Source organism: Colletotrichum tamarilloi, assembly GCF_030869305.1.
Source record: "Colletotrichum tamarilloi strain Tom-12 chromosome Unknown Scaffold_35.1, whole genome shotgun sequence".
NCBI lineage: Eukaryota > Fungi > Ascomycota > Sordariomycetes > Glomerellales > Glomerellaceae > Colletotrichum > Colletotrichum tamarilloi.
This window is the reverse complement of record NW_026849418.1, coordinates 170,122-196,217: the sequence shown is the minus strand read 5'-3', so window position 1 is coordinate 196,217 and position 26,096 is coordinate 170,122. Positions and strand designations below refer to the sequence as shown.

The following is a 26,096-nucleotide window of genomic DNA, read 5'->3' as shown; positions in this document are numbered from 1 at the left end:
GTAGCAATCGCCAGGCAATAAAGAGACAGACACGGAGATCCTCGGCCGTTTTCCGGGTGGGGTTCCACAAGTCGGGCCACCCCGGCCAAACCCGCATCCCAGGAAACGGGGTCCCAGCTGGCGGACCAAGCTGGGACCAGTGGGGAACCTCGGCAGGTACCGTAGAAAAGGTGGGATCGCATGGAACAACCCTTCCCGAGAACGAGAGGGGGAAAGGTGGGAAGAAGGCGACGACGGGACGGGGGTTGATTGTGAGGTCATCCGTCCATTCATACAGCCTCAAGCCTGCGGCCAAGCCTGGGGACAAGGTCGGCCGCCGGTACAGCGCCGGCCGGGCTGTTAGATGACGTGACACGGGTGGGTGCGGGGTAAATCCGGCCATCAGCGAGGACTCCAGTTTTGCCCGATCGTACCTGGTTGAAGTGGTTCAAGGGTGGTGGGGTTTTTCTTTTCTTTTCCCTTTCTCCCGTCTTTCCTGTAATGTAAGGTAGGCTGTCAGGTCAGGTTCTTCCCCGCCCGCGGTCCCGGGGCTTACCGGCATTGGGTCGCCTTGCAGGTACGTCCAGGTGGTGGATCCCGGGTGCCGAGACTGCTGCGATTTTCGGAGAAAATGCAAAGTCATAAACTAAGGCAGCCCCGTAGCTTATCGGGGGTTGGAGGAGGAGGAGGAGGAGGAGGAGGACTGTACTGCGTATACCTTACTGTAGTAGACAGCTTTGGAGGTGCGGGTTGGGTGTCAAAGGTGTGCCCACCTATCATCCTTCTTCCCCCTCCCTCCCCTTGCCTCTCTCCATTGACCAAAAAGCAAAAATCGTGTGCAAGAATTGGGTAAAAGGAAGAAAAAGGGACGGGCCAGAAACAGACAGTTTTGAACCAGTACATGGCGGGGGACGTGCCCCAGTCGGGACGATGTACCTCTACATCGGACCCCTCGAGAGCAAAAAGGGAAGAAGCTGGGAGAAAACCAAGAGTCAGTCGACTAAGACGACCGGGTCCGTGGTTCTCGTCCGAGCAAAGGGGAAAAGTGGGAGGATTGGGGGGAAAGAGAGAGAAGAAGCAAAAAGAAGATGGGAATCAGCAAGGAAAGCATCAGCTCGAATTCTTCAATACACCCTCCCCTCTCTTCCTTCACTCCCCTTTTCCCCTCCTCCCTCTATACCCAAGGTTGCTTGATAGCTGGCTCGTAACCGTCCCAGGCCTGAGAGGAGGGTAGAGAGAGTGAGATCATGGCTAGTAGGGTAATGGTCTGCCGGTGGCCCAACACTACCCTTCCCACCCAGAGATAGGCTAAAACTTGACGCAATCACTTTGCGTTGACGGCCCGACGAGGGCTGCAACGTCGGCTCCTGCATTGCGCCGGGTCGGTCTATGCAGTTGCTATGTTTTGCCGCCGCCCAGGGGGTATGTTCGTGTGTGCGTATGTATGTATTGCTGGACACATCGTATTCTGGGTTCAACCCGGGTTCTGCCTCGTTCATCGCTTTCGTCAATGATGTCTCGCAGGGCGACCTCGGTCTCGCAGATTCCTCTATTTGCCCTCTTTTTGCCCAGACGGCATCGTGAACAGCCTCTCCCAATCGCATCTTGCCAAAGTGGTCAGCTACTTGCCGGCTGCTTCATCCCTCGTTCCCTGGATGTGTGTAAAGGAACGAACTGCCGGTTAATGCTATTTCGTCTGTCCGACAGCTAAGAAAAAACTGGTGACAAGGCCAAGGAAAGTAAATGAAAGCAAATACCCAGGAATAGAAGCGTAGGTAGACGGCAGGAGGGAGATACAAGGCACCAAAACTCAATTAATTGCAAATCATCAGTCTTGAACAAAGTTGTGGTGTCGGCGGCTGATGGCCGGCTCAGCTTTGTGCCTAAAGTCCGTCCGTTCGTCTGGCTTCCATTCGCAAGTTGCGAGCGAGCGCCAGATAAGATACGAAGGTACGAAGGCACGATACGAACGAGGCGTGTGTGTGCAGTACGGCACGGTGCAACAACACTTGGACGAGCCAAGGAAGCAAGTCAAGCCCCAAAAGCTAGGACCTCCTCGATGATGGGCAGAAAAAGGCTTCCAGAACTGCCGTCCAAGTGATGATGGAAGACGGAACGGTGTGGAAGAGAATGGGAAGAGGACAAGCCACAGAAAGTTTGACCTGAGAAGGCAGAGAGGGTCGCGGGCAACAAACAGAGTTGGCAGGAAACGAACACATGCGTGACATGGGAAAGATGTTTGAGGAAAGAAAAGGACAGATGAAAATGTCAACGTCGCCGGGGACGCAAGACGATGCAGGGGAGATGCCCGGGGTTGTGAACTATGTACAGCCGGTCGTCGGGGAATATTGTCTGCTCGGCTGCTCTGTCTCTTCTCAGCTCAAGCTGTGATGCCCAATTTAGGTTCCATTGTGCGCTCGGAGGAGAGCATGGGAGGGAGGGGGCAACTAGTACTTTGATGGCATCTTTGCCCAGAAAAGACAAGACAACAAGATGCAACTGCAGCTGAGAAGCGTCTGCCTGAGAGAGGCTGAGATACCTACTTCGTACATGGCCTGCCCGATCCAGCGAGACACTTGTGCATCGAGGGGGTTTCGATGCGGTAGACCAAGCCATCTTGGGAGACCGATGCCGTGCGCTGTGGTTAGCGGGATGCAAGGTGCACGAAAACCCGAGAGAAGCATGCATCTCGCGCATCATTCATCACTCACATACGCAGCTCGTGCGGCGGGGGGGGGGGGGGGGAGGCAGTCCGGTATATGTGTCGAGCTGTCGTCGCGATGCCGTGATTCAAGGTGTATGTATCCGTATGGAGGTGAAAGATGCAAGTCAGCGTCAGCATCGGCATCAGCACCAGCATCAGGGAAACATCAGCATCATCCGCACACACATGCACACAGACACACACGCACACAGCCGAAAGTAAGAGTGCCTGCTTTGCCCAAATGGAAATGCCAAAGTACCGTACCTAGGTACCTGACCTTACGTACATGACGGGGACGCAAGGCAGGTGTCGTTGTCAAACGTGGCTGCCGTGAAGCCCGAGTACGGCAAGAACGGGGACGTGGGACCTGGGACGTGACCCACGGGAAGTGGGGGCCAAAACCCCTCCCCAAGGCTGGGAAGGCACTCACACAGCTCAGCGCCAATGGGAAGTGGAAACGCGGCCCCAAAGAAGAAGTCGTGCTTGCCCTTTGCTGTGCCGCTGCCCGCTGCCCGCGTCCGCCCGCCGTTTCCCCGTAACCCGTAACCCCGTTCCCCGTTTCCCGTCTCCCGTCTTCGCAACCACCAACCATCCACCCTACTTTACCCCCTCCATCCTTCCTGCCTCCACTTACTCCCATAAGCGTCCTTCCTTTCCGTCCGTTTGTTCCGACCCTGAACCGTGTCCGAGCTACCACCACCACCGCCAGGGCAGCCCAAGGGCCGGCTCACCTCGCCTCGGTACGTACCTTTGGCTCGGTGAGCTCATTGCCTGATTGGGCAAGAAGCTCTTTTGCCTTTTCGTCTACCCGTCCACCGTCCACGCCGTCTGTTATTTTCCTTTTTTTTCCTTTACCCTTTTCTTCAAGCGCACCAACGGGAGGGAAGCAGATAGCTTTGATCGATATATTACATTAGCGTCGTTGACAAGTTCACTCAACGGCACCGGCGTCGATCAATCTTCTTGAAAGGAAAGGAAAAGAAAATACTAGAGGAGGGAAAAGGGGACGAGGAGGGGAGGGGTGTGTGTGAGGGGTTAAAGTCAAGAACACTTAGCCCAAAGTCCAAAAGCTGGCGTCTTGGCTGAACCAAGAAAAGCATTTCCTCTCTTGTAATATTCTTCTCAAATACGCCCCTATGCACAGTAACATTTGTCGGCTAGCGCGACAGATCCCATGAGAAAAGGGGGGGGGGCCTTCTGCGCTGGCGCGGACCGAGTATGTCTACAACACTCTTTCGCCGTCGCTCCGAGGAAACAAGGGGGTTGTGTGACGTGGCGAGACGACGCTGCCAACGAATTGCTTCCTTCTGCGTTCTTTGTCTCTTTCTTTGGCTCTATCTTTGGCTCTATATCTGTCTAGCTTTCTTGGGTATCTTGTCCACTAAGGCGCGCGTGAGACATTTCTGTCCTGTCAAGACGGACGTTGGCACATTGAAAAGAGGTGACGACGACGACAACGGCGGCCTGGGTTTGTAGTCATTGGCATGGGCCCCTTGGCCTCCCAACCCTCCTTCCCAGTCTGAACAGATCGCGCGCCGTTCATGTGGGTTGGATGGATGGGATCTGACCTACCGGGTCGATCATAAGCAAGGAAGACGTGGGTGAGTGAGTGAGTGGCAGGGAAAAAAAGGCCATGTACGAAACGGATTGGGATGACTCGCATCTATGGCATAAGCTGACTTTTTGCCCGGTCAGTGGTCCAGTCAACCGGCCACCTGGAGCCCGGGGCTGCCAAACCACCCTTCGTTTCTCTCGATCATCTTGCGGCTTGTCGCAAATCATCCAGTAAAACTGCTTGGGATCCTTTCTTCTTTCCCCCCCTGACGGTCAAGCTACATACACACACACACACACACACACTTTTTACTCGCCTCACTTCGAGTTCTTTTGGGACCACCCCCACCCCCCCTAGCCTATCCCCCACGCCCGTGAGTTTCTTCTCGTCATTGGGATTCTGACCAAATCGGCGTTTGTTTATCAGATTCAATACGTAACTCAAGGTTGTGGGTTGGGTAGAGGACACAATCTTGCCAAGCCAAAATGATAACACACAATCGATCGTCTATTGTTTGAATTTCTATAGATACCAAAAGTCCGGTATGAAAGGATCTCATAATCCGGCCCAAACCCGGTCTCCGTCTCAAACATACGACGCCATCACTGACTAGTCCGGCGTCTCATACATGAAATATCAAAAGAAAAAAAACAAACGCAGTCGGCTGTAATGGTGAACAGCCGATGCTCTATCAAATATCCGCTTTGAAAACCCAACTTGATGAACAAGTCCTAGTCCCCTCCGTCCCTTTCACGCCAAAGCTAAAGGAATAAAAGTGCAAAATAAAACAAAACATAAAACCCAGCGCTGTGGAAAAGTTGATTTTGGTCGGACCAAACCATCCCTCGGTAGAGGCAAACATGGCTTTTCTTTCTGTTGTAATGATGACTTTGACTCTTCTTGTTGACACACAACCCTTTTCTTCTCTCTTGCTTCCTTCTCCTTATTCCTATGCAGCCAACTCCCATGTTTACAGCCCATAAGAAATGTTCTGCGTCGGTCGCCCAACTATGCGATTCTCTGAGAGATAAACCCAAAGTATAATAACCCAAATCAAGCAGTCCTCTTTGGGAAACCCCGCAACCTCCCTCCCTCCTATTATAATCTGTATTCGTAGTATAGAGCGAACGAGTTCGAAACAGTGAAACGAAGTGGGTATAAACTGGGTAGCGAGTGTCGATGTAGAGAAATGCGGTCGGTCGATAGAATCCCAAAAGGCCTAAGTAAGAGATGAACACTTTTCTGTCGTACGTTGTTATAGTTCCGTCGTTCTCGGCTTTACCGCGGGCCACCCTCATGGACATGATGGTGATGCCCGTGGTGACCCGGTGGTGGCGGTCCAGCAGATCTGCTCGCGAATCCCGTCTCATGAGGGACACGCGTGTAGCTGGGATACAAGGGACCAGCGGCAGACACGCCTGGCCCCGATTCCTGGCCAGCGTAAGGGCCCTCCATGCCCCGAAGAGGTGGTAGTCGCTCTCCGCCCGGCGCCGTAGACGGGGGTCTCTGCGGCATCATGCCATACGCCGGAGCCTGCATGGGCGGCAGGTTTCCAGCCTGGGGGATCGGAGTGCCATATGAAGGCATCGAGAACTCTGGGGGCGGGGCCGAGTCGGTCCTACGTCTACGCGTCGGTCGTTCCACTGAAGACGCCTCGCTCGATGCGTAGCCCTGAGACTGATGTGGCAGCATCGGAGCTTGCACCATGGGGCTGGTCTCCGCCATAGATCCTCCGCTTCTCGACGACGTTGGGCTCGGAGGTCCGTTTGCCATGTCGCTGAGAGGCGTTCGAAGAACCACATCGCGGAGACGATTGCGCTCGTCCCGGTAAAAGTCCCTCTCCCGGGTCAACTCCCGCACTCTCACCTCCAGGTCACGTCCACGCTGTTCCAACTTTTGCAGACTGGCAGTCTGTTCCTGGTCTCTCTCCTTCTTCCTCTGTCTGAAGCGTGCCGAAGCCCCGGCATTCCGTTGGCGCTTCTCGTCTGCCTGCTTTGACGCCTGATGTACGTCTACGGGTATGAGAATGCCTCCCTCGTCTCCCGGTAGCCTGACTACCATGCCACCCTCCGCCTTTGTCACATCTGACCGCAGACTTTGGTATAAGGACGTTCCAGCACCAGGTGTGGACCAAACAGGGACGCCTGGTGACTGTGGTGGATAGTTCTGACCCGGAGGTAGCATTGGTTGACCATGGAACTCTGTTGGTCTGCCATGAGGATCTCGTGCCATAGGGGGCAGTTGAGGCCGTTCGGGGTTGCCAGGCTGCATGTGTCCAACCATGGGCTGGGACATGGAACGCGGCGGCGTTGTGAGCGGACCCATTCCTGCTGAAGGAGGGCCTAGGGAAGGTGGTCCAGAGAAGGGTAGACCGGATGCTGAACGTACGGACTCTTGGGGACCCTCCTCGCCAGGGTAAGGGCGCTTCAGTCGCGAAGCGTTGGGCGGTAAAAAGGGAGTTTGTTGTGGTTCGTGGCCTCGCATACCCGTCTGGCTCACGCTGGCTGCGCGTACTTCTCGAGGACTGAGAATCTGCCTTGGAGCACCCATGGGAGGGAAGGGAAACCCACTCTTGGGCGAGTGTTCCGATGGTGTGTGGCCCAAGGGCGTGGTTGTCGGGTGGCCAGCTGGAGTACCGGGCTGAGAACTAGGATGTCCTCGACCTTGGAATGCATACTGGCGATCACTAGATGTGGTATATTGCCCCGGAGGCATGCCATATGGCGAGGTCTGACTGTCAGTTGGCCGAGGCTGTGATGACTCGCCAGTGGAGCTTTCCTGTTGCGCTTCAGACGGGTTAATCAACCCTCTGATGCCCAAGGACCGTGGAGCATTGGAGTGTCTCTCGCCGGCTGCCGAAGGGGTTGTGACAACATCTTGGAACGCTTGACTGTCTCGAGATAGAGTACTCTGCTGGGAAGTAAAGGGAGCTCGAGATGGTGATTGCGTCGTAGAGTGAGGTGCAAGCCCCCTCTGTGACATCGAGACCTTTTCCCCTTCACTCTCCCGGCCGTTTTGGCCCGAACATTGACCGTTCTGGCCAGTACTTGAAGCCGAGGAATAGTCCGAATCTGGCCCGGGAGAAGAAGGTTGCTTGGTAGTGTGTGTGTTGTTTTGTCCAGTATACCGGTCAGTTGTATGCAGACAAGTTGTCTGTGCGTTTTCGCCCTCCTTAGCCTCGCGGCTACGTTGGGGTTGGTGATGTCCAGAGAATCGGACAACCGCTGAGATCGCCAGATTGTCGGCTTTGGTGGGACTAACTGGGTCGAAGCCAATAGTCCCAAGGTCTAGATATCACGAATAGGTCAGGAGGTAAGAAAGACTTGTTCAACGGCCGCAACGGAAACAGCCCAGTCAAGTCAATCTTCTGATCCAAGAGCTGGCTAAAGCACGATGTGGTAGATGCAGGTCTATCGAGATTGGCGTCGGTGGTCGTAATGATGACTTCCCTATGTGATGGCAGGCTGCTTTGCTTTTATCGACTGAGAGAAGGAGATCTCCAGATGAGACGCAAGTTTCAGTGGACAAAGTACTTGGGTGACCGCAAAAGGCCGTGGAAGAGGTTGGAAAGCTGGCTGAAGGTTGGCAGTGCCGATGGTCAGGATTAAATGTGTTGATGGCGTGGTAAGAGTGCAGGCCGAACGGGCCACTCATGACTCTGGATTCGATCCCGGGCAATGAGTGGCCGAGGAGAACCTCAGGCACTAGGTGATGGCTGGATCGACTCACTGTGAGTAGCCAACGCGTCCTTATTCCTTGCTAGAGCTAGTTGTCTTTCTTGCTGGTCTTTTCATAAACCCAGGGATGATCCAACAGTTTGACGTATTGCAGGTCTGTCCTCTTGAGAAGAAAGAATCGTTGCAGAACGTGAACCACAAGTGATAGTTGTTGCTAGGCTGGATATTCGAAGCAGTGTAGTGCGGTGAGCCGTGTTCCTCGTGTGAACTGAATGTTATTTCGATAACCGGGCAGGGTGGCTTGGTGACCAAGGTCGTATTCGATTTAGATGAGCAAGTGTGATCGAAAGGAGTGGTTAGGATTCTCTTGCAAAGCTGCTATGGTTCCAATGTAACCGCGGGTCATTACACGACAGAGACTATTAGGCAAGGTCGGGAGGACCAGGTCTATTTGATTCTTTTTCTGAATTGCCCTAGCGTACTGTAGTTCTCTTATGGGCGGCATAGCCTTCTTATCGACCGAACCCTAGCAACTTGCTGGGGAACCAACGAGCTTAACGTGCATGGGGGTGTACACGGTGGTGGAGGAGAAGGAGGAGAAGAGGAGGATGAACGGCGACATGGATTTGGATACAAGTTGAAGCTGTTGGGTTGTGGACAGCAAATGTGCTGGCCGGGGTACATGGCATGGGATCAAGGGAAACACCAGGGGGTAGACCCAGTCTCGGCGCCATAGGGTGCTCAGACACTGACAGGGCTTAGTCGACCGGTTGCTCTCGTTCGGGTCGAGAGGTAAGTAACGGTACAAGTCCCCTGCTGACATGACGGTACCGACTTTTCCCTCTCTCTCTGCGCACTTGTCTTGCTTGCGTGCCTTGGCTTTGGCTGGGACCTTGACCTAGGGAACTTTGCCTCTTGTTTTTGCTTCTTGTGACATGCCATGCAGAAATACTTTTTTCCAGGAGGGTTAGCCATGCTTGACGCACGGGGCCAAAATGTTCTCGACTGAAGAGCCATTCCGGAAGGGCAGCGAGAAACTGGGATGGTGCTTGCTTCTGCTGCCTCGGTCTTCCTAGCAATGACGGGCAGCAGTTAGTGATGCTTCGCAGCTAGCTAGCTTGAGCTAGCTGTCCGTACAAATTCACAATGCTCAGCTCAGGCGGCGTCAACTTTCAAGTACGCGAGGAATGACTGCTCGGCCGAGACGTAGCGGGCAGCTTGTCATGAACCCAAGGTGCCGCGAGATGACGATGCGCTGCGCAGCCGTTATTGTGTCGAGGGCAGCTCCGTGACCTGCAAGGATGGTGGCACGTCTACCACTCCACGATGCTCATTGCGTATCTTGCTGTCCCCCTCTCGCACAGATGTGTTCGCGTCTGAGGTGTGTGTGCAGGTAAGGCACTGGGGTCTGTTGTCAGCAGCAGTCAGATATGTCTGGAAGGAGAAGAGGAATACTCTTACGCCCCAGGAACGGCTTCCGCTGCATGATGCAAGAATCGGGGAGCTTCCCCTCTCATCACCGCCCTTCTGACCGACTTTGGCAGGCCGAGGGAGAAGCGCGGGATGTTGGACCTTTCTCTCATCTCAGCCAGTGCAGCGTGGGAGGGAGAAAAATCCAAATCGGCCGGGATTTCGGGGGTCCCTGCGTAGGTCTCCGGGGGGGGGGGGGAGGGGAGAGAAGCGAGAGAAGTAGAACTGGGGAGTGAAGACGACGTCCTTGGACCAGGCTCATGGAAGCTACTTAGACGCTAGGTAACTAGCCGGCTAGCGTAGTTCGTCGAGCATGGCAAGGTACAGAGGGGAGGTAGACGGTAGCGTGCGGTGTCCCGTAACTGTTCAGAGAATAGTGCGGTGGTAGTGTCCAACGTTCGAGTCCATGGATCCCCGTCGAAGACTTTTCATCCCAAAGTGCCCGCCTGCCCGGTGCGGGTTGGATCCAGCGCGGCGTGGGCGATGCTGGGCAGATCGCCATTGTTGTTGCACATCCATTCGGCTCGGCGTCAGTCTCTTGAATAATATTTCATATCTGTATATCCGTACGGAGTACGAATATTGAGCGGAATATAGGGTATCCAGGTGATGTATAGTATCCGCAGGCAATGGAGCACCTGGTCACATCCATATCTTGTCAGGACCCGGAGCGTCCGTCGGTTCTGGTTCGCTTCAGTGTATACCCAGATGCGCAGATTGTAGCCCCCGGAATCCAGGTAGTTAGCTAAATCCGCACTCCGTGTGTGGCGGTTTAGCCTTTAGGAAAGTCGATTCGCAAGCCCTTGGGCTAATATCAAATCGGCAAGCCGGATAGTGAAGAATGGGGGCCAGTTGGGTTAGCGCAACGGCGGGCCAAATGAATGTCTATGATTGGAATCCATCTGATCAACGGTGACGTTTGGAATGCCCGTCTAGGGCGGGAATAAAGCTGTACTATTTCGCATGAGTGGCCAAGAAAGGAAGACAGGGAAACTTTGAGCTACAACTCAGCGCCGTTATCTCTTGCAGCAGCGGTTCTGACATCTGTACACCTGACGAGAAGGAGAGCACTCGAGCGCATGATTGCAGTTCAGGAAAGGTGGGCCTGGGGTTCGAGATGAGATACCCAACCCAGATGTTTGTTTGTGTGGGTGTATGTGTCTGCGTGTTCGAGGTGAACTAGAGGCTGGTCAGTCGATGACTCGTAGTGCAGGTTCTCCCACCGGCGGGATCCGATGGAACACCTGTCGGTGACGGATGCGCGATATTCTACTATTCCGTTGCTTCACAGCGGTGTCCAGGGTGAATGAAGGTTGGGCTGAAAGGAAGAGAAAGAAGCGATCTGTACGGAGTACGTAGGGTCGGTCCATGGCAGCTCACGACGATGTTTGAGTTATCTAGACGTGACTAAGGTACCAACTCATTTTGACAGTACGTATACGGAATACTGAGTAATTACTGCCGCGACTTGGGTTGGACAACATTAAACCACAAGGGGAAAGGACGACGAAACCAGAGCTAGGCAAGATTCAAGAAGAAACAATAGCGGAGCTGGACCAGGAGATGGGTAGCAGCCGGTACGGCAGATGCGGAATGATGTAAGTCACGGCCCTCTTCTTTTGGGCGTACCGGTACATGAGCCGTGGTTCCTGACCAAGTTCCTCCGCCTAGCGCACCCTCAGGCTTGCGCACCCATCGGCATGTTTCTGCGAGTTGCAGGGGAGACACGAACGGTGCCAGGCACTTGGAGTGCACATTCCAAGGGCATGGTGCTCAATTTACTCTAGGCTCTGGCAATCTACGCAGTAGTGTGCCAGTAGCTACTCTCAGGTCTGGACGGATACGGTTCATCGTGACCCAACTCACCTGAATGTCCTGAACAGAAGTGGGCTGCTTTAGACCTCGCTGTCGAGACATGTCTCCTTCCCCCGGACATGTCTCTACCTTATCCATACAGATACTTCAAAGCATTAACACGGCAGGTAGCGTAGTGCCCACCGGCAGCACGATGCTACTTCCGAGGCGAGATCCGGCTTGCTGCCGATGGCGACAACCCTCCGGTGCTTTAGAGTTCGGTAGGCAGCGTATCGTTCGGAATCTGGGGCAAGCCGCAACGCGGGAAAGGGGAGGCTGGAGCTTGGAAGAACGGTGTGTATCTGGAACTTGTGTGCCAGACTCTCAGCAGAGTCTAATTGCAAGGAACTCAACTTGTGTATCGTACTTGATTGACCTCGCTCTCGATTGGATGTCATGCGTTCTTGGACCCTGACCTTCCGACGGCTTGGGCAGACAGGCGACATACTCCGCTCCTGGGCCGAGCTTTAGGAGGGGAGGGGACGGCTCAGGTGGTGTCGACGAGTGTTTGTGTCCTTTCTTGCGCAAGATGGATGATGAGGAGCTGCTAGCCGTGGGTAAGGAAGTCTATTTGATGACGGAATTTCCTTGCGAGGGACCACTAGGCAAACATGCAAGCATCACGGCATAGGACAAGCTGGGATGAAGGTGGTAATTGGAATTGGGGGCGGGAGGTAAGGGAACGGACGACATTCATCGCTTCATTGTGCAAAGCACGAATCGAATCGCAGCAGCGTGATAGCAATGAGATAATCGAGACTCAAGGTTGAGCCAAAGCCTGAGCATGAGCCTGGCTGTTGAGTCTTGACAGTCGGTCAAGTGCCGCACCGTTTACTCATCGTCGATGCCAACCAAAATTGGCTTTTCATCTTTTCATTTCGTTTCTTCCTCTGGTTCTCTCCCTTTCGTTCTCTGTCTAGTTCCCTTCTTCCCCGCTCATTAATCACATCACTCTCATCTCTTTTTTCCACCCCGCCCGCTTGTGTTGCAACTAGCTCCCAGGTCTCGACACCTCTCATGTCTCCCCAAAAGGCATTCACACCCACTCTGAGTTTCTCCGAGTATCTGAGCCCTAGACAAAAGAAGCTGCGAGTCTATCGTTGAATGTCTCAAGCTTCACTCGTCTTGTCTCAAAACGGCATCCGATGCTTGCCTACTCAACTGACTGCTGACAATTGCCCTACGGTGATTATGAGTCTAAGAGTCTAAGAGTCCGACCATCTGAGACGATTCTGAGTTGTTCAACACCACCTTTGACAACCCTTCATTGCAAGACGACCCAAGCCAGCCCAGTCATGCACTGCGTGATGTGACGCGATGCACAGCACAGCACAATAAAGCAAGCAAGCAAACCACATCGCATTTGCACTTGAACCATCTGGATATTGGGCACCCATGGCGCATCCACATTCCTCCTTATCCCCTGTTCCCTGACACATCACGCCTGTACACCCACAACCATCCTCACCCTGGGGCTTTCCTGGTCCGCGCTTGCTAAAGGTATCCTCAACGGAACCACTTCCTCGCCATCGTTCTTGTCTGCCTTCCCTCTCCACCGCTGGAGTAGGTTTTCCTAGGCCCTGGGCAGCTGGGCTGGCATGCCTACCGCTTATCCCTGCCCTCCCAGCCCACGCCATCCCAGCTGCACCTTGGACACGTTTTGGCTCCTCATTTTCTCTCGCGGAAGACGGAATCTAGCCCTGGCTTGCTCTAACGTCACCGTCACCGTCTTTTCGAGAAGACGACAAGGACTCATCAAAAACGATCTCGTCTCATCCATTCCTCCCGCAGCCAGCGGACGGACACAACTCCCAGACGCTATGGATACTTGTTCTCTCCGGCCCACTGCGGCGATCTTGATCCGGAAGGCCCTTCTGTCTCACGCTCATCGAATTTCGACCTGTCATATTCACGTCCAGGCCGGCTCTACGATTCGAGCACTATGGAAACATACGTGTACGAACTACAGAGTACGGTGTATGTCTGTCTATGCCATACACAATCCGTCGAAGAAACCATGACCGCTTTCTGTCTCATGCACCGACAGCTCTTCCATGACAGCACAGCAATGCAGTCGGCGCTTGAACGGATACAAACACGCTTCTGCCTCTGCTTCGCTCTCACTTATCCAACTTGTCGTTCACTGCTGCCCGACACGCCTGCAGCGTCTTATTCCCGCTGTGTCTCATTGAAACATTGCGCAGACTGGAAGAAGACGACCAATGGTCCGTCCCGAAGGCTGGTAGTACCTACAGAGTTCCATAGTCACTGGACTTTTGTCTGGCTTCTGGAGCTTCTCAAAGCAGGGACCTGAGTCGCACATCTCGTGTATCTGCCCCTCTCGAGGTGAATCCGGCAAGCTCCAAAGACCTCCCCAACTGATGATTGCATGCTAGCCCTACAGATACAGGCAAATCCATTCCACGCTCGTAGAAGGCGGTCAGTTGACGTGCAAAGTTTAACCCCCATAACATGCAAGCTAGCAGACCGATGGTCTGTTTAGATCCACACCAGGACGCATGCTGCATCCGCTTCGTGGAAACATATTGCGCGCATCACATCGAGTGTCGGGTGGGTTGAATGGATGAACTTCCTGGCACTCCTGGCAGGTTGACCGTGGCCATGGATGCGATGCTCACCACCTTCTTCTGATCCCGCCCGCTGCATCTTAGGATCCTCGTCCAGGCCATGCCGTGCCATGCCATGCAAGCCCTGCCTCCCGGCCTCCTGGAACACCATTCACGGGCGGCCACGGTCGCTGCTTCTGGATCGATGCCGGACAAAAAACCTCGTTGGGACATGGCAGCGAACATACGCCACAGGAGCGGGTCGCCAGCAGACATGGCCACATCTTGCGTGCATCTCAGCCCACTGTGAACGGGATGCTTCCATTGGTAACGTATCACCGGCGACCTCATCATGGCTAAACAAATCTGCAACGAGTCCGAAGGGGGGTGGCCGGTGATCCAACTTCAGCAGCTGGCCTGTTCCGTTGTTTAATGTTGGAGGATGGACGAGGCATGCATAGTTCCAAAGAGGCTACAATCATCGCTCCAGAATCTGATCCTATCTCTCCCTCGCACTCTTTCTCAGCATTCCATTGAGCATTCATTGTCAAACCTGCCTCCATTGTTTCGTTTGCTTCTTCGCTGCAAGAAAAAGCTTCCCCACACCACTATCGATTTCGATGTAATATCCCCTGCAGGCAACCCTACGAACTGAAATAACCAACCATCCTTGACGGCAAGGCTCCCCCCCTTCGCATGCTCCCACGCTCCCAAGATGGCCCCAGTGAGCCGACACCGACTATGACCGGCCACCGGGCACAGGCTTCTGCTTCTGCTCCAGCTGCCCGTCACACGGTCACTTGCGGCGACATGGGGAGCGGAGGACTATGTAGGGAAGAGGATCCTAGCTGGGGAATTGAGATTCTCTGGGAAGACCCTCCATCTCACCCTCCATTTGTTCTCTCTCCACACTCAATGGTCTCCCACCCACGCCCTTCCACCGTGTCTCATTTCTTCTTCGTATTATCGTTTAATTTTCTCTCTCTGGGGAGGAACTCATTCTTCACGTCGGCTTTTCTTTTTGGTTTCTTCTGAGCGGCCCACTGCCAGGCTTTCTCCTCTGACAGCCAGGCCAAATGCGCCTTAGGTGCCGAGTTCATAGACACTGAGAGGATCCAGCAGCTTTCGAAGCTGAACGGAGACTGTTATTGGTTGTCTTCCAGCGTGGTCGGCGCAAGTCAGTCATTATATCACGCCCGCGGCTGCCAACCCTACCAACGCGACGTGTGATATCAGATCCTTGGCCCCCAGCGACGCACAGCACCACCCGCGGGACGTGTCGTTGTACATGCACCGTGGCCACCTGCATAAGCTCTATGTAAGGCCCCAGAAGGAAGGAAGTGCGACCTGCGGCCCAATATGCGGCCCCTGACACCTCTGTCTATCGCCTACGGTAAGGTGTTCAGGGACAGGCCGAGTACAGAGGTACCTTGGTCTCGTTCCAGATGAGACGAGACGACACTCACATAGCGCTACGAATACTTGACCTAACGGTTCACAGCCTACGAATACCTCAGAGGCTTAGACACCAGGATAGACTAGCAGACCGACGTAGCTGACGAGCAAGAGCCCAGCCAGCCCGCGACAAGAGTACCATGGTGCTTGGTGCGAATCATCGCAAAGAGGCGGTTGCCTCCCGCCGCCAGCAAAGTCACTAACCCGCCTCACCAAATGAGTCGTTCCAAACGAGTGGATAGCCGCAATAATACCACTGTCTTAGCCCTTCCGGGATATTTCGCGCTTCCGCGAAAAACAACGATGCTGTGCTGGTACGCAATCCGGCATGTTCGTTCGGCTCTGCCCTTCTAATCCCAGCTTCTGGAATCTGGCACGCGATGCACCCCTACCAGCCTACCAGTAACCTAGTCGTGGAACACGGGTGTGTGTGCGCGCGCGTGCGAGATCACCTCGCCAGACGAAATCACGTTCGCGAGGGACCTGACTTATGCAGACTGAGTGTACGGAGTACGGAGTACAGATAGTTGTTCTGAGTTACAGAAGTTGCAGCACACGTCCGATGAACGGGGGTTATTGCGACAACGAGACCAGCTCAAACCTGTTTCCGGTCTTACCGCGAGCTACGCGCGCGTATCTTACCGCGAAGCTCCCCGAGCTTTCCGTGACGAGAGTGAGTATCGAATGTCCAGAGCCAACCACGACCTGTGTGATGCGTCACACCAAACTTACATCGGTGATTTGGCGACAGCCGCTTCTGTGACTGGAATGAGATGATGGATGAGAGGCAGTGCAGTACTTCGTACAGTGCAATATGGAGACAGCGCAGGCGCATATCAGGGCTAAAGAGGAACCCTACCCTGTCTCGCCGCAAGATTGGCTTCACACCCCGTTGCGAGGCTCAAATTTGATCAACTTCGGAAATGTTACGTCTCGAGACCGCGGGCATGGATATCCCTTCAAAGAGCTTTCAGCCCGCAATGTGCCAGAGCCAAGGGAAGCAACGTCGGGACTGGAATAGCGTACCTCCTTGGTTCGAGACGAACGGGCAACGCTCATCTCATCGGACCTTGTTCGCGACATTCGCAGGGAGTATGAACTCGACCGGATGTAACGTCGAGCTGGGAACATGGCCATGCTATCTGGAGGCATCCCCCTGGTTTTCAAGCTTTCATTTACTCGTCGCTTCCGGAGCCGACGCGCGAAACAAGCACCGTGCTGGGCAGGTAGGTTGCGGCATAATTGCAGACTCTGGGCAAAGAAAGAGGGGATAGAGTCTATTGTTATGCCCTTGATAAGATGGCATCGCCAGCACGCCTTTACGAATACTACTAATGTACATCACCGACCCAAAGCTCCGTTATTCGGAGTGGATGCGATGATGATGATGGTGTTTGACGGCAAGCAAATCTATCCAATTGGTACCAAGACACTTGCCCCCAAGCAGACCTCCAAAGTTTATCAAGGCCCTTCTGTACCAACCAACCGCTTTGGAATAGCTAAGACAGAAAAGTTTGGCGGTCTTTGACGGCGCTACGTTTCGTTCCGTGTTAGTCGTCACAAAGTTTCGACCAATTCGGGGTCCTGGGCTAAAAGAGCCTAAGAGAGGGGCCGGCGAATGTGGGAGACGCAATAATATCAATCACGCGCCCAAATTCTAACATTGCGTCGTGGGAAGTTGCGAGATGAACCCCCACCGAAGGGCCGAAGTTCACGGTTGATAATGATGAGACAAGTGAGACATCTGCAACGACGACAGGAATGGGGGTATGGTTAATTACGATGATCAACTGCCGTCAACGCCTGAACCCAGCCAGGCCAGAGCGCATGTTAGGTGGGATATTGTTTGGGTTGCTGGGCAGATATTACACTGGCATGCTGTTGGTAGCCGAAAGCTGCATTCCGCCACCATTCAGAGTTTCCAAGCGGCATGTAAGTGTGTTGCTGAATGCTTCAGAACACGAACAAGTTCGGTGCTCTACAAGACCAACTCTAGAGCTTGGTAGCCCCCGTCGCTTTGCCAGGTTTTACCCCTTCGTCCAAGCCACCAAAAGCATATATGATGGTAAGATTTTGTTCGACATCGACAGGTCACATCTAATAACACACAGCGCGCGTTCAGAGAGAGAGACAGAGAGGATTGAATGCCTGTTCCCTGCCCGTCTTCACTGTCCGGCCCGTCCCTAGTAATTTGGCTTCCAAACTAGTCAGCAGCAGCGCACATCCAATAGAACCGAACCGCCCGCTCGCATGAATTGGCGCGGTATCGTTAGTGCTGTGACGACTCTACTTCTTCTTTGGTTCCCTGACAGGCCGCAGACGCACGCACGAAAAGAAGGAAGAAGAAATTTGAAAGGTGATACTTTTGGAGTGCGCCGACGATCGTGTGGATGGTGCTTCCCTGGCCAAAGACGATCGATGTCGTCTCAAATCTCGCCAACTGGCAAATGAGTTGAGGGGACAGCTACACACGCATCTAATCCTCTTTCTCTTCAGTCATTCTTTCATCCACCCCCTTAGCAAACAAGGGTAGAGGGCCAAAAAGAGAGAGAATGCTACCCTGACGAAGCAGGTTAGGTATGTGATGGCACAAGGCAGGGCGGGTAGGCACGGCGAAGTAAGGTAGGGGAGGGAGGGGGAGCGGAAGCGGATAGCGGATAATACGTGATGTGAGGATGGCATGCGTCTTGCAGCTGCAACTAATAAACGGTTGCTTCACACGGGCCGTGGTTCATGCGCCCAACCCTCTCTCTCACAGAGTCTCAACCGACTTCGACCTCTTCCTGCTCCGTACTCCGTTACCCCCCTGCCTGGCTGGCTGGCTTTGCTGGACAGACCAGACCAAGCTCGGAAACGAAGTTGTCGATAGGTAACGGGAGAGAGAAAGAGGAGAGGCACAGACGCGCGTGATGATCAATGACACGGGCTTTTTTTGGCCAGTGGGTGACCCGTGTGCCCGCCTCGTGCAGGTTGCTGCTCGTTATGCAGCAAGCCGTTTGGGGTGAGAAGAGAGGCAAGGTGCTTGCTTGGGTTTGCTTGAAGCCTACCTGGTTTGGGGGGCTGCCTGGCTGTATGAGTGACACGCGCCTAATAAGAGCTTCGCCATTTCATTAACATTGGCAGCTCCAACGCCAACGTCACTGTCACTGGTGAGTAGCTTGCGACGTCAGGGCGACGGAGCTGTTAACCGATACGACTCTGGAGGCATTCGTGACGAGGAACACCCTTTCTCTCGCACGATGCTCATCACTCCCGGAGCCAGCGCGCCAATCAACCTCTCACTCCAAGGTCAGGCGATTGTATGGACAGCAAACAAAGTATCTTGACAACAAGATGCGCGCAGTTACTGTTTTCGTAAGGCTACATATACATGTCATCGATGGTTCTTTTTTGGTTACTCCCGCCTGAACCCGCATCCGCACCCGAATGAACAGCTGCACGATTCATGAGAGCGCGAAATCCCTCCCCATGAACCGTGAACGAGCCCTCGTTACAACCCCACCCCTCGTTCGGGAAATTTGCAAGAAGGAGACGCTGCTAACTCCCCCCGGGTTGCGGGCGATCATTGATGTCTGATCACCCCCTAAAAAGCCCTTGATGATGATGAAAACATTTCAATCGGGGAGGGGGCCGCACTGCATAGCATACTTACCTACATGAACGGATACCCCATGAATGATGGAAACTTGTTGGCCTGGACTGGCCCATGAACTCCTCACCTCAAGGCTCAAGGTCCCTCCTCGGCCCTCCTGGGTGCGGTACCATTGGATTGATACGAAAACCTGGACAATATCCATCCATTCCCCTCCCGTTTCTTCGTATTCAAATACATCTAGAGCGGGTCATCCTTTTTTGTTTCGGTCCCTCTCGCGTTGGTCATCTTCCATTTGTTCCTCCAATCTTCGATGAGCGTAGCGGGTTTCGCTTGACAGACGTGACAGCTACAAGCTGCTTTGACCCCCTTCTGGAGGGGTTCGCAACGGAGCCAAGGTGAGGTTAGAGGCTCGTAGCCAAGCCCGAGGAAGTAAAGAATAAGGGGAAACCGTTACGCGCAGGCCAGTTTCGGCACGTGAATTGAACGGCTTGTTTGCAAACACTTCTTGGGACCAACGTTCGGATGAAAAAAATAAATGGCGAGAGACATCACTTGCACAAGTGACGAAACCGCGTTTGGGGGCGCGGCCAGACAGGCGGCCCTCGGCTCACTTACTCACTCACAGGCACACAGCTCACTCACTCATTCGCACAAGGTCTCATTCACTCACTCACTCACTCAACTTTCGGCCGCGACGGGCCAGGGTCACGGGGGCGCGGACGATCTGGCACATCTCACTCACCACAAGTTTGTTTCCGCGGCACCGCCGTACCGGAACATGCACCCAATGCTTCCCCGGGCCCCCGGAACTGGGCGTTGGGGGGCCTGCAAGCAAACATTTCGTCTTGAATCAACAACAACCTCTTAGCCTTGCGAATTCAACTCCAGTCACAACTCTGTTGGTGCAAGGGTTTCTTCTTTTTTTTTTTTTTTTTGCTAATGAATCTCATTCTGTTGGTCGATCATGAACTTACGCTATGTACGAAATCATAAAGTTACAACGACATGATACAAAGTTTCCAAACCAACGAGATCGCCCTCGGCGGGCAACGATCATCCATCCGGAACCGAACAAACTACAGATACAGGGTTGACAAGCGTCGCTCGCTCCTTGGCTTTTTTGTGTTTGTTTTCTGCCCACTTGGCAATGATGAGCTGCATCAGGAGATTTTCTGCTGAGATCTGCCGGTCAAATTTTCTTTGAAGTTTTATTGAAACATTTTCTTACCCTTGTCCGCTTTTTGCATCTTATTTCTTTTGGCCTGTTTTCTCTCCTTACGGAAATTTCCTAGGTCGCGTTAGGCTACCAATTTCTTCAACACGGGATATTCCGTCTCCCATTTTCAGTTATCATGGGAGGCCTCGAGATGGGCAAGTCTGTCGACCTGTGTGGTTTTCCATTCTTCGATGCAAATGTGTGCGTGTGTTGTATGTGTGTGCACTTGTGGACTTTGATCAATCTTGTGTTCGTTCCTCAAGACACAAAATCGCGGGACTGAGGCTAAGCGGCCCGTCTTCCGCGTATTTACTCGACTATTCGGGTAATACGAACGCCTGGCTCCGTGGTTCTTCTCGGGGTGGGTAAGATGCTTCATCCCAGGGGAAAAGGCCAGATAACAAAATTCCAATCGGAACGGCGGGATATCCCCAGCGAGTTGTCATTGATAAAAGCTGGCTCTTTACAGAGTTGGTAATAGAATGACTCCGCTGACGCTGTCGTGACGTCTGCATCTCTTACTTCTCCAAAAAGACGCTTTCTTCTCACCCGGGCGGAGTGTCTGCGGAGTGACGAACCGAACCGAGAAAAAAACGTGGTGGTCGGGTTTCCTTCGGGTAATTGTTGAGCGAGACGACTCGTTTACGCAGACAGCATTCCCGGGTTTACTATCTGTACAAGGATATAGCTAAACCTCCCCATCGCGAAATCCCTCACTCTTGAATCTCCAGTAGTATCAAGTTTAGGACAGAGTGACAATCCGACCAAAACAACGTTTCTTTGGATCGAGTTTGCCGGGCGATATTACACAAAAGTTCACTCTGTACAACCAAACAGAATGGCACCTCTTCAGACATGGACGGTCGATAAGCCGTACCTCAACATCCACTGCGGCCTGGGCGAAGGACCATACTACGAAAGGGCGGCCAACATCCTCCGCTTCGTCGACATCAAGAAGAAGAGGGTCCACTTTGTCAACCTCGAGCAAGGGCCCGAGTCCCTGCGGACGGTGCAGCTCGACGTGCCCGTCGGCGTGACGGCCGACGTCGAGGGGGTCGACCCGGCCGACAAGATCCTGGTCGGCCTCAAGTACGGCATCGCCGTGCTCGACGTCCGGTCGGGCGAGTACCAGTACGTCGCCAAGCTGCACGACCGGCACAATGAGAGGCTGCGGTCCAACGACGGCGCCGTCGACCCGAACGGACGGTTTTGGCTTGGTACCATGACGGATTTCGGGCTGGGTGATTTCCAGGTTGAAGGTATGTCACGAATACTCTCTCATTCGGCGGGGGACGTGACATGAACCCTTGTCACACCGCATCTCTCACTCGCCTCACAGCCCCCGTCGTCATGACAACACAAACCTCTTCACCGCAAGCACACTCCCGAAAAAACCAACATGCACCAGAAGAAACCTTGTAAGAAGAACATGAACTCACTCATCGGGGTCACCGACCCCCTCCCTCCTTAGGCGCACTGCACCGCTTCGACGGAAAGTCGGGCAACGAGCAAGTCCTCCAGGATATCCTGATCCCCAACTCGGTGGGATGGTCCCCGGACAACAAGACAATGTACTTTACGCACTCCACCGACCGTAAAGTCTACGCGTGGGACTACTCTGTCGCCGACGGCGGCGCGCTCTCCAACAAGCGCGTCTTCTACACCCACGACGGTAAAGGCGAGCCCGACGGCTTCCGCGTCGACACGGAGGGCAACCTGTGGCACGCCGTCTACGGCGAGGGTCGCGTGCTCAAGATCTCGCCCCAGGGTCGGCTCCTTGGCGAGGTGCGCGTGCCGACGCTGGCGACGAGCTGCGTGCAGTTCGTCGGGACCGAGCTCTTCATCACGACGGCGCAGCTTGGCGAGGACGAGGGGACCGAGGAGCAGAGGGAGCTTGGGGGCGCGTTGTTCCGCGTCGATGTTGGCGCCAGGGGTCTGGAGCCGTTTGAGTTTAAGCTCTGATGGAGGGGGCTTCCCCGGGGAGGGGGAGATGGATCCGGGCTTTGGATTGAGGGTTCAACGTGGGTTTGGGGTAAAGTAGCGCGTATCGTGGTTGAGGTCGTGGTCTCGTTTCATGGGTTCATGGCCGCGATTCCCACGGATGGGGTCTGATGAGCATGGGGGCATGTGTCACGTAGCTGCATCAGATACGAAGCGCGTCCTTCACGATACCCTCACAATGGAACACGAGCTATGGTACTTCGGGGGGGCCTGGAAAAACGAATGGCTAGGGTTTCTGAGTCCAGACTCCAAAGGAAACTAGGTAGGCAAGAGGGTGATAGTGGGATGCGTTGATGACGGCAATGAAGCATACGACACCGCTCTTTCTCTCCCGGCCTCCCTCTCTTCGTCGCCGTGCTTACCCGCGTCTCGCTATCGATTGCTAAAGACTCATGCTACCTTGATATCGTGACATTTCAATGGCCAGGTTTCTCACGGACGTGGACGACGATAGCTTCATTGGGACTGGAAGCAGAATGCGTTGTCGATGGCACCGGGTCCGAGGCCTAGACACCCTGTCTAACCTGCGCTTCTTGCGCTTCACGATAATATCTTTTGGCGGTTTGCCTAGGAAAGAGCCCTTTGACTCATGTTTGTTGCCAATTGAGTTGGTGATATGCACTCCGTATTGTATATAGAACTGCAGCATGCAGCAGGTTCGCCTCACTTTTACACCGTTCAGGTCCATTCATATACGGAGGGTGGGAAGAAGCAGGGGAGATGCAACTGGCTTTTTTCTTTTTGCTTTTGGGCACCAATGCTTCTCGCAAAGTCTCAGCTCCTTGCTGCGTTTGCACTGCATGCCCAACTGGTCATACCCCATTGCATTCCATCGCGGGACGTATGGCAGCGGCGAAGGGAAGAGGTGCAGCTAGTGACGTCCGACATCGCTAGTGTATATGCAGAAAGGCAAAGGCCATGTATGTAGCCCGCGGAGGGGGAACAAGGCCCAGCCTAACCCAACGAACCTGGCGGTCTTGTATACGCCCACCACACCCACACCTGTCGTCCGTCGTCGCCTATCTGCTGCATCTGCAACATCGACGTGGCAGGCTGGTCGCGGGTCATGTACACATACATACAAGACCCGTGCGGACCAGGTACCGCCGTCCGGCCGGGTGTTTCTCCCTCTCTTACGCTCTTGCTTTCTCGCAGTCCCGGTTTTCTGAGATCGGAGAATTAAAGTGGCTCCCCAAAGGAACGAACGACCGGGGGCTGCCGCATCGTGCAGTAGATCGGAGCCCGAGCCGCCATGTCATCCCATTCCCATGCTAGACTGCCAGGGGAAGGGAAAAATCGAATTGCGGGATTGTGTCTCTTGGGTTTAACCTGGGCCTAGTCTAGCCCTTCCAGCCGGCCCCCAGGACCCCTGGTCTCCCGGCGATGAGCCCCGGATCCATGGTTTGCCGCCGCCGCCGCCGCCGTCGCCGTGCCGTGCCACCGCTGGTTTTTCCAGCCCGCTACTTGAGTGCATACATGCGTACCGGGAATAGATCCTTGGGAAAGCCGTTCTGCAGCTCCGTCTTGACAAGGCGCAGACCCGCTTGCTGAAAGAGGGCGCGGAACTTGTCATCCACCCTGTTTTGCGTTTGCCATGCGTCAGTGTCCTGTGTATGTATGTGTATGTACATGTATTATGCAGGTGTCTTGCATGCGCCGCAGACCATCCAGTTACGTGGGCCATTGAGAGTAAACTGATGACCGCTACTGAGGCAAAGTTTCCAACAACATGACGGGCTGTGGTGGGAGAGCTTGGCGACAATAGACCAGGGTAGGAAGTCGGGGAGGAAGATGATAGGTTTGAAGGCGAACTCACCTCGTCACACTGCTGTCAACATCGTCGAATAGATCGACACCGCTAGTGCTCAAGTTTTCCTTGACGACGATGAGACCATCATTGGGGGCAACAACGGCCTTACAACGGCGCATGTAGACTACAAGCTGGTCGTCGGTGAGGTGGCCGAGACACCACTGGTTCCAAATGAGGTCGTAGGCGGTGCCATCAAGTGGCTTCCACTCCTCGAGACCAATGTTGAAGACGGATCCCACGCCAGACTTTTCCTGTAGAGCGGCGGTGAACTTCGCAATGGGTTCGACGATGTCAACTTGTTCAGCTACATCGAGAAGGAAACCCTCTGTGATGCGGCCGATGCTGGGGGTTGGGGGTTAGCAAGGGTCTGCATGACACGGAGACTTGAACCGGGGAGACAGGGATGTTGCAGCAAGTATCCGTACACCACGGTGAGAGGTTCCGACATGAGATGCAAAAAGTAAGACAAGGGTTGAAGAAACGGGTCAGGAGAGGCAAATCATTAGCTCGGCCCGCTCGTGCAGTGTTGCGGTTGCGGTGGGTAAGGGTAGGTAGAGAGTGAAAGTGAGACAGAGTATGGAGTAAATTGAGCATGAGTAACTGCAGAAGGAGGCAAAGAAAGAAAGAAATAAAAAAAAAAGGTTGGGAGGCGGTGAGTTGAGATAGCGGTGAGGGACGCCAGGGGGCGTGTACGGATATGAAGTTTGCGAGGTCGACTTTTGAAAATCAAACGCAAGCCATGTCCAATGTATGGGTACACCGGACGGAAGAGAAGAAAGTCGCAAGAAAAACTCACCCGGCCCCGCCTTCCAGAGCGCGGCTCACCGTCCGCAGACCGCTCTTCGAGCCAATGCCCAGTTTGGCGAGAAAGTTGCGCGAGCCCTGCAGGTCGACCTTGCTGATGTAGGGGAAACCGCCCAGCATACCGTTCACGTCGGCATCGATGCCCTGCCAGTAAGAACGGCCATCGGCGGCGCTGATCTTGGCGTCTGGCGGCGGTGTGGCTGTATGTTCTGCTGTTCCTGTTCCTGCTGGTGCTGAAGCTGCGGCAGCTTCTTCGTCACCGGGCATTGTGATGCAACGCGGGCAGCGACACGCAACCTCACTTGCTCGTCTTTAGCAGGTGTGTGTATGTGTGGTTGATGATGTGTGTGGCTCGTTGGCAGACAGCGTGGTAGTGAAGAAACGATCGGAGGTTGCTTGGCTGTGTCACATTGTTGAAGAATATGTGCACTGCATCACAGCAACAATGGTTGACGTGGATGCGAAGATGGAGATGACTCGGGTTTGTGCATCTTTACTGGATTAGAAAGAGTGACATGCGTCTAGATGCATATAGACAGCCAATAGTACGCTAAAGCACAAGTGTTGTTTAAACACACTCGAGAAAGCTCCTACCATGTGAGATAAGATAAGAGAACACCGATAAGCCGATTAGATAGGTTGGGACAGACATGGAAGTCTGGGCAGGCAGATAAGGAACCTAGAAAGTCGTCATCAATCACGCGAAAAGAAGCTCTCCAATCTAAGGTTAACCTCCCAACTCTATCATGACGGACTGCACCGGGCCCTTCGTTGCCCACTGCGCGCAATTAAGTTGCCATGAGAATGCTTGCCGGAATTTCTGCACTAGAAGAGTTTCTTTTGCCTTATGGTTCTTATATCCATCTGAACCTCCAGCCAACTTAAGTTAATCTCAGCTCCTGCAGCTGTCAGCCTCTCCCGGAACCCTACGGAACACCAGCGCGGAGCATAATCTCACTTCGATATCACGACGTGCCAAAATGACGACCTCGTCTGATGGCCCGTCGATTGCCAGGTCAGCAAGTGCTGTCTGGAAGACTCACTTCCCTTTCATATTCAGTCTGCATTGTGGCACCGCCTGCGCCCGAACACACACCTCTATGTGAACGACACTTTGCAGGATCGTTCGGCCGTTATGCGCATCAATTTCCAGGCAGCGGGACGTTGGAGGATTCGAAGGGACGATTTCGACTACATATTCCAGACGGTCTCTGTCTTCTCAACTCCTGGAACCAGTCAGGTGACTGTGCTTTTCCATTCGGAAATAATTGCGACGAAGCGGGAACTGTTTTGCCTATTAGCCGGCCACCGACAGCAAAAGTCGCCGTACTCAGCCACACAAGTCCATGCCGTCCTCGTTCTCAATTGCCTCATGGGCGTTGTCAAACTGACTGGCTTCATCAACAGAC

The 26,096-nt window shown here is 54.0% G+C and overlaps 8 protein-coding genes across 8 annotated transcripts; 3 read left to right on the top strand and 5 right to left on the bottom strand.

The window, feature by feature from the left end:
* Positions 1-269: 269 nt before the first annotated feature.
* CTAM01_09202 (uncharacterized protein) lies at positions 270-622 on the bottom strand (the record flags this gene model as incomplete). Its single annotated transcript, XM_060525221.1, has 2 exons — positions 270-480; positions 513-622. 2 exons carry the CDS (start codon positions 620-622, stop codon positions 270-272), a joined length of 321 nt encoding a protein of 106 aa, XP_060380165.1.
* Positions 623-5,516: 4,894 nt separating this feature from the next.
* CTAM01_09201 (uncharacterized protein) lies at positions 5,517-7,220 on the bottom strand (the record flags this gene model as incomplete). Its single annotated transcript, XM_060525220.1, has 1 exon — positions 5,517-7,220. One exon carries the CDS (start codon positions 7,218-7,220, stop codon positions 5,517-5,519), a length of 1,704 nt encoding a protein of 567 aa, XP_060380164.1.
* A 1,221-nt stretch (positions 7,221-8,441) lies between these two features.
* On the bottom strand, positions 8,442-8,738 carry CTAM01_09200 (uncharacterized protein; the record flags this gene model as incomplete). Its single annotated transcript, XM_060525219.1, has 1 exon — positions 8,442-8,738. The coding sequence occupies one exon, from the start codon at positions 8,736-8,738 to the stop codon at positions 8,442-8,444; it is 297 nt and encodes a 98-aa protein (XP_060380163.1).
* Positions 8,739-13,738: 5,000 nt separating this feature from the next.
* On the bottom strand, positions 13,739-13,978 carry CTAM01_09199 (uncharacterized protein; the record flags this gene model as incomplete). The annotated part of the gene is made up of 1 exon (XM_060525218.1): positions 13,739-13,978. The coding sequence occupies one exon, from the start codon at positions 13,976-13,978 to the stop codon at positions 13,739-13,741; it is 240 nt and encodes a 79-aa protein (XP_060380162.1).
* A 2,412-nt stretch (positions 13,979-16,390) lies between these two features.
* CTAM01_09198 (uncharacterized protein) lies at positions 16,391-16,789 on the top strand (the record flags this gene model as incomplete). The annotated part of the gene is made up of 1 exon (XM_060525217.1): positions 16,391-16,789. One exon carries the CDS (start codon positions 16,391-16,393, stop codon positions 16,787-16,789), a length of 399 nt encoding a protein of 132 aa, XP_060380161.1.
* Positions 16,790-20,910: 4,121 nt separating this feature from the next.
* On the top strand, positions 20,911-22,034 carry CTAM01_09197 (SMP-30/Gluconolaconase/LRE-like region; the record flags this gene model as incomplete). Its single annotated transcript, XM_060525216.1, has 2 exons — positions 20,911-21,331; positions 21,544-22,034. 2 exons carry the CDS (start codon positions 20,911-20,913, stop codon positions 22,032-22,034), a joined length of 912 nt encoding a protein of 303 aa, XP_060380160.1.
* Positions 22,035-22,991: 957 nt separating this feature from the next.
* Positions 22,992-23,348, top strand: CTAM01_09196 (uncharacterized protein; the record flags this gene model as incomplete). The annotated part of the gene is made up of 1 exon (XM_060525215.1): positions 22,992-23,348. The coding sequence occupies one exon, from the start codon at positions 22,992-22,994 to the stop codon at positions 23,346-23,348; it is 357 nt and encodes a 118-aa protein (XP_060380159.1).
* Positions 23,349-23,533: 185 nt separating this feature from the next.
* Positions 23,534-24,954, bottom strand: CTAM01_09195 (uncharacterized protein; the record flags this gene model as incomplete). Its single annotated transcript, XM_060525214.1, has 3 exons — positions 23,534-23,651; positions 23,890-24,225; positions 24,680-24,954. The coding sequence occupies 3 exons, from the start codon at positions 24,952-24,954 to the stop codon at positions 23,534-23,536; spliced, it is 729 nt and encodes a 242-aa protein (XP_060380158.1).
* Positions 24,955-26,096: the final 1,142 nt, after the last annotated feature.